Here is a 12,158-nt window from a genome sequence, read left to right as displayed (position 1 = left end):
AACTTAACGAAGTCTAAGACTATATATTTTCTTCTGATGTATTATTAACCAGCTTAGCGCCCTCGACTTCACTCGCATATGCTGTATGGTCTGCACAGATTTTTTGTTTTGTTTTCTTCAATTGAATTTTTATGTTATTCACGCCAATTGTGGCCACAGAAGCAAGGTCTTTTCCAAACGTACATCTGACCAAAAAGCAATTCTGGCAGCCGGAGTCCAAGATTTTTTAAAAATCATACCTCCACTTGTGTTCTTGTGGGGACATTTCCATAAAAACTTTCATCCCCTACATATATTTCTTTATACGCCACAGAGAAATGAATTCACATTTTTCATAGATTTAGCTTTAGATTCTTTTAATATAGTGAAATATTTTCTTAAGAATTTTCATCTTTCATGCCACACCTTAAAGGATAAAATTTCCAAAACCAGTGAAACAAGTATTTTTTTTATTTCTAACCGAGATGCAAATATAAGTTTTCATCAATTTACCTATGAAAATGCTTTCATAATGAAATAATTTCACAAAACTTTTCATCCCCCGTTTCAGTCCCTTAGGGTGTCGAATTTCCAAAAGCAGTGGAACACACATTTTTTTAAAATTTCTGAGCGACAATAAAATACCAGTTTTCACTGAGGTAGCTTTAAAAATACTTTAGCAGTTTTTTAATGATGATTTCCAATTTTTGTACTTCTAGCTTCAAAATAGCCTTAATAGTGACATATTTTCAAAAAGCCTTTCATCCCCTATTCCACCTCCTTAGAATTGGAATTTTAATATAATCCCTTCTTAAACAATGCTTACAGTGTAAGATCCACATCCTCTGCAAACTTCAAGTTTCTATCCTCAGTGGTTTCGGCTGCGCGACGAAGAGTCAGTGAGTGAGTTAATCAGTTGGGACATTGCCCTTTATGTATATTACTATTAATATCGTTTGAGCTATTAATATTTCACTACATTCATAAATAATATTTCCTTCGAACTTCTAATTTTTTTCTCAGATTCAGCATAAGGAATGTTTGTTCTTTTTTGTAGAATGTGGTCCATATGCATCAAGCTAGAATTACAGCTCTGAACTCTTCAAAGCGCTGCTCTACCAAATGATTTATGACCCTACACAAATATAAACATTTAATAAGTTTTAAAATCGTGGGTGAAGTATACTTCAAAAGTACACACAGAAAGGAAAAGAGAAACATATTCAAATCCCAGTCTGACAAAGTTTTCATCCATTACAAGTGTTTACTTGAATGAACCCATTTTCTGCTCTGTATTGTAAATTCCTTTACATATATGATTGGCAATTTCAATTGTTAGGTCATCCATAAGTAAAATATTGTAAATACTATTAAGCCACTACACATAACTGATAGACACTCAACAGAAAGGAAAGCATGGCGACTGCATGGGATTGTTTCAAATAATATATTTATACTACTTATATATTTTTGCTTGAGAATGACCTAAAGGTTGAAACTGTCCAGTCACAAACATAAATAAATGTGTCTACAGCCCAGTGTAAAAGATATCTTCATTGAAATATTTAAAAAAAAAAAGTATGAAAAGAAAGATAAATGAATCTTTATTAGAGGGTCACCATTTAAGATTTTACCAAATGATCACTGGTATGGAAGAAATAATCAGTTCCACAAACTTCCTTAACATATTTCAGATAATGTGATGTGACAGAACTTTTGTTTTACAATTTTCCATTTGTTACTGTTAAAATCTCAGCAGTTTAGAAATTGGCCAAGTCGTGTGTTTACAGTGAACATTTAAAGAAACGGCCTTGTGAAAATAAGGAAATTCCACTTTAAGGTTTTCACTGAATAATTTTTTTAACATTTTCACAAACAGGTAATGCAATAAAAATGTTTCTTATCGCCTTGTTCAAATTTTGATAATCAATTATTTTCACAAAAGATTGTTTGCAATTTTTTAGGCACTGATGGTATGATTGGAATGTTTATAAATGACAAGAATGTAATATCTGATGATGGCCATACCAAAACACATCATGAGCAGTGAAAAAGGAAGGAAAATTTTTGGCAACTAAGCAAGTGCAATTCATTAGTGCCAAACGTAATCGCAGAGCCCCAAAAAAACTTCTGGTCAGGGATGTTTACAATAAGTTTGGAGAATATATCTAAGGTCGTGCTTCCACTAGTAAAGAATTTCATGAAAGTCAACCAAGCATCAGCTGTTCCAGAACAAGTCAATGCTGTGCATACCACAAGCAAAAAGGATCAGGCATGTGACTTAGTGTGAGACAGAATTTTCCTTAGGCATTCAAAGTCTCCAGTACATTTGATTTTGTCTGTGAAAAAGATCTGCTCCCAATTGATTCCAAACTATTGGCCAAAGCTGAAAAACAAGCTATTGTCAACTTACATTAGGAAATACCTAAAAAATGTGACCATCAAGAGATGAAAACTGGATATGTTAACATGATCAGGAACCAATGTAGCACTCAACTGTTTGGGTGTTCAAAGGGGAACCAAAACCAACAAAAGCAGTTTGCTCATGAGGCACTTCCAAGAAAAGTCACTTATTTCTTTGGTTGCACTGGACAGGTCAGACCACTGCTTTAGGAGATCAAAGAACAGTAAATGCTAAATGCTATACAACCATTTGCTTGCCGCAAGTCTTTGATGAAGTCATGAAAAACAAACAGAAATGTCACAGCATCATTCATCAACTCAATGCAAGCACGTTAAGTAACTGATTGGGAAATCATCAAATTATTGTCTAATTGCCCATTTTCATCAGATATATCATTTAACAATTTAATTTTGCTGTCATAATACTACAGAAAAAGTGTGGACGGAGATTTTAATCACCTTAAAAAGCTATTCAATCCTTTCTAAACCAAGTTTTTGAGATAGCAACATCATAGTGGAAAAATGTTTCCACAACTGATTCTAATGCATGCAGAAGTATATAAATTTTACAGACAAATATGTTGAGAGAGAATAAAATTACTTGTATCAAAAAATGTCTTTCTTTCATTATTTTTGTAAAAACTTGCAAGGCCGTCCTCATACACATTTACCTTCAGAGCGAGTGACCACAATTTAAAATTTTTGATTCATATTCTTTGTTGTTGTAGTATCCACTCATACAATTTTGGTACAATAAAAAATATTTATCTAGGGACATTGAGAGTCAATGTGAAATTATCCTGTGTGAATGGAGCATATAACCAGAAAAGAGGCTGATGGACTGCTGATGACTCACTGAAGATAGCAAAGTTTTCATTCTCTTCTGTGGGTGCCTGTCAATGACTCAGAGTTTCTGCTATTCAGTAGTGGTCTCCTTTACTGCTAAATTATTTAGAGTCTGCTTGTACTTAGTATATAAAAACATGGTAAACTGGAAGTAAATTGATTATAAGGCTTCAACACCATGGAGAAATGGGAATGATGGGGAAAAAAATCACTTTCTGTGAGACAGACCACCTATACTAGTGCCTTCACATCACATTCCAAAACCAATGCACTGTTAAAACATGGTTATTTCAGAAAACTAATACATTTTGTTCTATGTCTTCAAATACAAATGCATTTGGTTCCTGACGCAATCTGTCTGTCTGAATGTTGAGTAAAAATGGAAAATAAGTAACCATTAACATAAAGAGACAAAATGGAATAATAATTCTAACCTGTGGACACGAATCCCTCTCAGATAGTTGGTATGTGGGGCTGTAGGTGCAGTACAAATCTGCTTCTTGAAGTTTTGCTGGGTATCACGGATAGCTGGAACTGGATTACTTTGTGTTTTAACAACAACAGCATGAGAAGCAGCAGCTGAATTTATTAACGGTGCAGCAGACGGGTCTTGACTTTCCACATGAGGTGCTTCCTTTTCCTTTTTCTGCCTCTTAATACGCATGGACATTGTGACAGGAACACGGGCATCAGGTGCCACCATATCTTGTGCTGGTAAGAGGTTTAAACCTTTGTCTGAAATGCTTCGGCATGTGAGCAGGCTTGGATAGTTTTCCAGTATCACATTAAAAATGCGTTTGTTGGCACTTAATGATTCCAGAACTTCCAATGGCACCTAATACAGAAAGATGCACACTATACAAACACAGAATCAGAGTAATAGTGAAGTTATGAACAGACCCCAAACACTTTTGATGAAATAATTAGCAACACACAATTCAAATTATCTGAAAACAATGCAGATATATGGAGATTACAAATTATGGTAAAGTACTGAACACATGTTCAGTTTCCGATCATGCACAAAGTGTACTTATCAGTCATACATCTACAAAGTTTCAAAGCCCTGCATTAAATAAGCCTTTCATCTTCTGTTGTGAGACAACATGACAAACTGCCCAGAAAATCTTACATAGAAACCATTAACACCAAGTACAGTTAAATAAATCCACATGATGGTGGAGGTATGCATAGTGGAGAGAGTTGGGATTGATTCCTTTGTGTCCCATTAGCCTTATGAAATAATAAAAATGTAGTGTGAGACATTTCTGTATGCAAATCACCTTGACATATAAATGATAATTATATTTTGCACAGTAGTGGAAACAGAACATTAATTCAGTTCCTGCCAGTAATTATTAATCACAGTATATACAAGGTCTACGCAGATACAGTATTACGTAACTAAATATTACAGCTCACAAAGGATACAGCCTCAAACGACGACACACTAAAGACCTATATTACTTGGAATGTTCAGCGGCACTAAATTGTTTAAGCGTGTGTGATTTAGGGAGGAGGGGGGGGGGGGAGGATGAGAGAGAGAGGGAGGGAGGGGAGAGAGAGGGAGAGAGAGAGAGAGAGAGAGAGAGAGAGAGAGAGAGAGAGAGAGGATTTGTAACTGACTATATCTTTCTAAATTTTAGAATTTTTGTATGACACAGAAGGAGTTGTTAGGAAGGAACACATTTAACCAACATTTAAAAACACTTTTGCCCCCTGTCACCTTTTTTTAATTTTTTTATGGGCAGATTATCATAGAGCCTGCTACCAATTAAAGTATTCTTATCTGCTTGCTGCTACCCTGTAAGTTCCCATATATAGAAGTTTCAATACAGTAACATACAGTGAGTGCATGCTTATATTTCCCAAAATACAGCAATAATGCAATATCATCACCAAATATCAGCAAAGAAATAATGAATTCCCTGAACATACTGATACTGAATACTGACTTCGGCCTGTAACCTAATGATGATGCACAAACTGAGAGAAAACAGAACGTCAACAATGTTCCTTTGTGTCCATATTAGTTTTGGGAATGAAGGTCGTGGTGAAAGATTGATCTGGAGCACAGCCCTAGGACTAGGTTAGATTGGGAGGTGATTGGTTGTTAGTTGGTGAGGGCAATGGATGTGCATATGAAATCTTAGATGTAGTGACATATTGACCTGTATCACAGGTTACATTGAAAGGTGATGGATTAGTTGTGAATTGGTGAAGCACCATCAAATGCATCAATTATTCCTAATTTAAGTCCTATTTCATTTTAGAGTTCTATACCTATAAACACTGCTGACAGTGTGGAATTTATTAAAGTTCTTCAACTGAATTCTTAGATACTCTATTGCATGTATTAAGCTACTTGCATATGCATCCAATAAGTAGAGTGTCTACCCGATGATTATGCAACAATTTTGCAGGCAAAATAATTCCAGGCACTGATTTGGCAATATTGTATGAAAAAAGCTCATAAAATTTGAAACGGATATAAAAAGATGTAACAAGTTCTATATAATCAACAGGGTTATCCTGGGTTAATGTTCCTTTCCTTACATACTCTCCTAAGTCGGTTGCCCATTATTTATCCAACAATAAATGTGGTGATCTCTAACCCCTTCACCCCCCCCCCCCCAAATAATCTGTAAAACAGAATAACTGGCAATAGGTAAGAAAGTAACTGACAACAGGAAAGAATACTGAGTAACAAGTAAGAGCACACCAATCAGTGCAGACCAGATACAGAGCAGATCCCAACCAAACAATTTTTATACACTACATGCATGGTTTAAGCTGTTGGATCAAGTAATCTGTATTTTAAGTTGACACAGTGGAATTAGAGGGTTCATGATCCATCTAAATGACAGCTTAAACAGAGAAAAGTGAACTACATGAAGGGTAACATGTCTATGGCTGAGATACTATCCACCTCTCTTTATAGCTTCAATATTTGCACACTATGTGACAAAATTTACAATCTAAAAACAATCACCATGCCAGTTGTATATGACTGCAGTAATAAATGTTGGGACCATATGTACTGAACGTGAAATAAATCAAATTTAAAGTGCTTAAAAAACACACACACACACACACACACACACACACACACACAGAGAGAGAGAGAGAGAGAGGCTGGGCATCAAATTTTGTGACAAATGAAATTATTATTATTATAGCAAAGTCGAAGATTAACTGTACATAATAACAAAAAGCTTACTGACAGTTCAACTCCATTTCAGAACATGTTTCAAGAAAGTTGACAGAAGCAGAAACAGACACAGGGCACAATTCACTTAAAGCTGAGATAGGCATTAAAAGACAACAATTCTTTCAAGAAAATGATACCAGGAATGTATATAAATAATTGAATGTACAACCATGAGGCAAACAATGCAGAAATTAAAGTGGTCACATCATAGTACAATAGATACTAAATAACATGCATCACAGAGTGGAAGCAAAACAGTACGAACACTGAAAACAAAAACAGTAAGAACACTGAAAACTAACCGTTTCGCTCTGTCGGACAAATGTTGGCAAGTTGACAACAGAGCTGTATACTGGAGTCTTCAAGCCATCTTCAGATTTATCTTTGGTGCCAGTTTCCAGCTCTGGACCATCTGACGTTATATAAGTGGCTAGTGTTGTTAGTATGTATTCTGGTGTTTGGCCACTTTTTAACAGTTTACGAATTTCCTCAACACCAGGAAAGTCATTGGCTTCTGACCTGGCTGAAATTGACCCACAACTGGATGAGGTGCGCGCTGACTTGGACAGTGCAGACTGTTTCTGCTGTTCCAGTGTCCACCACTCTGGGTCACGCATCACTGCACCACAGACACACATGTTGAAGAAAGTTCCTGCCAGAAGCAAAGTCGTTCCCCTCCAACCATATGTCTCAATGAAGTAAGTTGTCATTGGAGCATAAACGAATGTTCCAGCACCAGTCCCACAGGCACCCAGACCAGTTGCCAAAGTCCGCTTCTTGTCAAACCAGTATGCAATACTTACAACTGCAGTCACATAGCACAATCCCAGACCTAGGCCTGCTATCACACCAAATGTCAAATACATCATCTCAATGGTGTTACAAAAAGCACTCAGAGTAAATCCAAGGCCTGAAACGAGGCCACCAGTTATTGTCATCCAGCGACAGCCATACCTGTGATAATAATTACAGTGAAACTTAAGTTACATAACCACAAACATTAAAGTAGATATTATTAATCGATAGGAAACCCAGGACAGGATATGACGATAGCAGAAGCATTGAGAAGAAGATAGGCACAGACACCAGGATCATAAGACTGCTAAATTTACAGGTGATAATATTATGTGAAGCTTTGTAGTTCTTAACTCTAATCATTGTCTTTTATTTATAAACTTAGAAGACTGCCACTCTTTCCTATGTGCTTGTCTGTTACAACTATCGAACCATTATAATATCAGTCAAAACAAGAGAGAGATACATCACAAACTTAGTACCTGATTTACATTCAGAGTGATTTCAACCTACATATTGCTTGTATTGCATTTTGCAGTATTAAACGCCATAGAGCAGAACCCGTGGTCAGTATATAAATTTACATTTCTCAATTTTCATTTCAGTGGATGCCAAAATAGTTCAAGAGAACCCCGACTATCTGTGTTCACAGTTCTTCTCAAAATGGAGCTGGTGCTACGTCTCTAATGATTATGCTATTAAGTTTTCATAAGACTAGAAGAACAGGTGAGAACAAAAATATATGGATCATTTAAGTTAATTCTGATGGACCAAGGACTGCCTACATCACCTGTGTAAGAACTGAAATGCCCAATCATCAAGAATGCCAAATGCTGAGTTACTTTATCAAACAACACACAGCTCAAAACTAAAGGTAAAATTTGTTTCATACATTCAGTGACTAACAGCTTCAATTTCATTCCAAATTGATTGCATGAAACTACGATGAACATCATGTTCATCACAAAAATGTTGTTATAGTTTCCAATGTTAGAAAACAGGTAATAAAATAATATCTTAACATTGTGTCATGATGGTGATATGGTTGGATTACAGTTTCAATTACAGAAAGATGCGGGAGGTGGGCTACGGTCTTATTAAAGGAACTCACAGCCAGAATTTTCCTGTAATAATTTAGACAAACAACAGTAGATCTAATGCTGGCTGGTCACACGCACAAGTTCTGAATAGGCCTATGTGTCTAGTGTCTCAACCACAGCATTGTTCGATTCAAATGCAATAAAGCCCAGCTATCTGACATCAACAAATCACCAGCGGCACAATTTTTTGTGCAATTTTTATGAAACATTTAAGAACTCATACACTTTATTATGACTGATGTAGTAGGATATCTTAAGTTTTCTCAGCACAATATGATTCATGTTTTCACCTAGTTCTATCCATTTTCAAAACTTAGCCATACGCCCATTAGTGCACAGTTTATAACAGACACAATTCATTAAGGCATGAAATTGAAATCAACAGACAAAACACAAATATAAGATCTATGGAGTTAAAACAATGCAAATTTCACTGTGGGACTCACCTGTCAACAAGTGCACTTCCAATAGGCCCTGACAACAAAGGTACTGCCATGAAAAGACTTCCAATCCACGCTGTCTTGCTCTTACTTTCACCAAAGTGCTTGAGAAATTCTATATACAGCAGACCAAAAGAGAAGCTGATGCCATCAGCTATCATACTGATGACAAGAGATGAGGCCACCACCACCCAGCCCCAACCACCATCTGGAATTTTTGGTTTAGCTGGTTCTTCTTTGCTTGAATGGCTGCTGCTACATATGCTGTCACGGTCATCATCACTATCTGGTTCTTTTGTACCTTCCTCAAATTTCACACCACCATTTCCCAAGCCATATGCTGGGTTTTCCGTGACCACCACTGAGCCATTCTTCTCTTCCGAGGATGTTAGTGGTGATGTTTGTGGAGGTGACCAAGCAGGAGGTGGAGTGTGTGACTTTGTATCATGGGCCAAAAGAGGTGATGACTCAGGACAATCTCTCTCCTGTGACTTCTTTGGAGACCGTGAATTTATTATTACATTTTTCTCATCTTCTGGAGATGTCTCTTCTGGTGTCTGGAGAGCAGTTGATGGGGTTGGTGTCTCGTCAGATTCAGACTGGCTTATGCATGATCTTGGGGTAGCATACTTCGAAAGTGGGGAGGAACTTGCTGTTTGGTTATCTGATTCAGCTGCCTGTGGTACATCAGTCGATAGCAATTCTGAGGTGCCATCAAATACAGGAGGTGGTACCATGATTGAAAAGTCAAATGGCACAAATTTAAAAAAGAACCTTCAAAGTTACAAAGGTGCGGTAACTACAGGCACACAATATTCAGGTACAACAAAGCAAAAACTGCTATGCAGATACTATTAACTAAAAACCTCTACTGCCTGCAATAGGCTCCATGCAACAATTTCCTTCCAATGAATTACTTAGTTGACTGAGAAGGCACACTGCTCAATCTAAAGGAATCTCACGAACAGTCTTTGTCCAACGTCTAGGCCAACCCTGCAGCAAGCTTGTCACACTGTTGCTCTCACGAGTTGTGTGTGGCAGGGCACTCATCAAGGAGAGAAGTGGTCTCCTTGAGTTACAGTAACCAAAGGCAGCAGACGCCACCATACGGTGTTTGTGCGTATAGATGAACCTGACACAAAAAAGCAAAAATGTCAATCACTAACAAATTAATAAAAACTACGTGGAGCAAATTCATCAATAAATCTCTATTCGCTATAGGGACATTTTCGTTTCTGTACATAAATAATACAAATATCTATCCGTGTATTCTATGCCTCCCATGCTGACAGTAATTATCATTTGGAGTTTATAATTCAGCTAAGTTACCGGTACGCACCAACAGAACATTTCTTGGCTCTCACATGCGGAAAAATGCACATAAACATCTATTACAATACACTAAACAGTTGCTTAATGTTTTAAAACTACGATCAATACGAAAAATTTCATAACCTGACAGAATTTGCAATTTATGTCTAAGAAGGCCGGTCTAGACAGCACTTTAGCTCCAATGGTAAGGCATATTTTTCCTAAGGAAATATGTTCAAAAATATTAATCAAAAACTACGGTAAATGGCGATATTGTACCTTCCACAGAATGTCGGCGTAATGTTTACAAACATACTGCTACCAGCACACATCACAGCGCTTTGTTTTCAAACAAGCACTAAAGTGAACTGCAAAGATCCCCGCCATAGAATGAACATTACACGGCGCTGCTGGCAGCGTACGCGTAAGGCGCATCCAGAGACTCATATATTTCCTTCCGCAATCAGTTATAAATTACGGTATAATTTATTACAATATACGATTTATTATCTACGTAAAATGTGTTTATAAACACTATAATTAAAACTCACAGTAGAGGCCGACGACTGAGGAAGTTCCACACACGAATGTTATCACCACCAAAGTTCTTCTTGCTCTGCGAAAGCAGGCAGACGACTAAATGGAAAGGGGTTCGCTACTCACGTCGACTGTGCTGCCACCACTTCCTAGTGAAGTTCATGCCGGACAAAACCGACTCAAACCGGTTAAGGATCCAAGTACTGCAGTGTGAGATGTATCGACATGTGTCATGGCTTTGTTGTTGTGTTACGTATCAAAATAATGTTTGACGTACTGTGTATGTTTCACGGACTCTGTACACATTGAGAAATTTTGTTATTGGTAGTGCGTAAAGTGAGGAGGAAGTGCCGGTCAGTTCGAATGAATTTCTTCCTCTGACATTAACCAACGCGAAAGGCTATGATATAGTTTCTCAAACACAAAAAATTTCAGAAAGCTTTTCATATAACAGAATCTGCTACTCGATTAGAGGGGTATACAGTTTTGGTGACTAAACTCAGAAGTAAAGTTAGACTTACTGTTTGTGTACATTGCGGTACGTATTTCTTCGATTCATGAAATGTTGGCGTCACTTCATTTTTAAATCAGCAAAATGATATAGTTGTCAAGACGATATGTTCTCGAACTAAGACCGAACAAAAGGGTTTTATTAAACAGTAAGCACAACAGAACAGCTACCGACTGGTGTAACTATGGGTAACCGTTTCCGGGTGACCATCTCGTCTCGCAGCTTTTCTGTAACCCTTTATCAATCCCGAATGGCAAGAATCACATTTCTGCCATAGATTCAGAAATAGAATCTGATTAACTAGATGGGACATAGTCATTAGATTTAATGAAATTAACTAAATGAATTAGACGACACTGAGGAAACGTGAATGAGCACAAATATTCCATCGACGAGTTGTTCGAGAACAGGCTTGACCAGTACACATTCTACTTGTGTCTTGGTTCATTATCAAAAACATCAGTAAATAAATACCGATTATCGTATTCAATAACAGTGTACATAAAAACATTCATTGGTGTTGTCTGATAATGTAATCTTGTGAATAAACATCACTTTCAAAAATATCACTATCTTCGTTTTTAGGTACCGGTATGTATGTCATTTTAAGACCTATCCTGTCACTTAAATATATATATATATTTTTTTTTAAGTAAGGAATGGGAACAAGAAGTCTGTTGTGATCTAGAACACGAATGTTAAACTGCCTATCATTAGTTGAATTTACGTGAATCAATAACATCTGTGTATCACTACGTTTACAAGCGACAGATTTTTCCGAAAGACGAAAGCTGAATTTCGGAAACCGTTTGCCGCTGTCGTGTTTACATGTTAAGGTCTGAAGCGGATTTGTTAGCCCATTTAAATATGGCGCCTGCAAAACAGGTGATACAGTTTATGATTTAGTCATTATAATCGCTATTTCTCTTCAATTAGACGAGGTGTGGACAGCTTCAGTCAGTCAAGAAGCCACTCGGTCCATTTTAGCTGAAAATTTGTAAAAACAAGACGAAACCTGAAAGCCT

At 37.0% G+C, this 12,158-nt stretch overlaps 1 protein-coding gene across 1 annotated transcript in view; it reads right to left on the bottom strand.

Moving 5' to 3' along the window:
* Window positions 1-10,740, bottom strand: part of LOC126161558 (uncharacterized) — a 33,939-nt gene extending 23,199 nt beyond the window's left edge. Inside the window, exons 1-4 of the mRNA XM_049917496.1 lie at window positions 10,637-10,740; window positions 8,781-9,906; window positions 6,742-7,393; window positions 3,663-4,063 (exon numbers count right to left, since the gene is read on the bottom strand). Of these exons, the coding sequence (XP_049773453.1) occupies window positions 3,663-4,063; window positions 6,742-7,393; window positions 8,781-9,511 (1,784 nt within the window). The 5' untranslated portion in view covers window positions 9,512-9,906; window positions 10,637-10,740. The remainder of the gene's footprint in view (window positions 1-3,662; window positions 4,064-6,741; window positions 7,394-8,780; window positions 9,907-10,636) is intronic.
* Between the last annotated feature and the right edge of the window lie 1,418 nt (window positions 10,741-12,158).

Source organism: Schistocerca cancellata, chromosome 2 (assembly GCF_023864275.1).
Source record: "Schistocerca cancellata isolate TAMUIC-IGC-003103 chromosome 2, iqSchCanc2.1, whole genome shotgun sequence".
Classification (NCBI taxonomy): domain Eukaryota; kingdom Metazoa; phylum Arthropoda; class Insecta; order Orthoptera; family Acrididae; genus Schistocerca; species Schistocerca cancellata.
The sequence above is the reverse complement of the archived record's forward strand: the minus strand, read 5'-3'. Positions and strand labels throughout refer to the sequence as shown.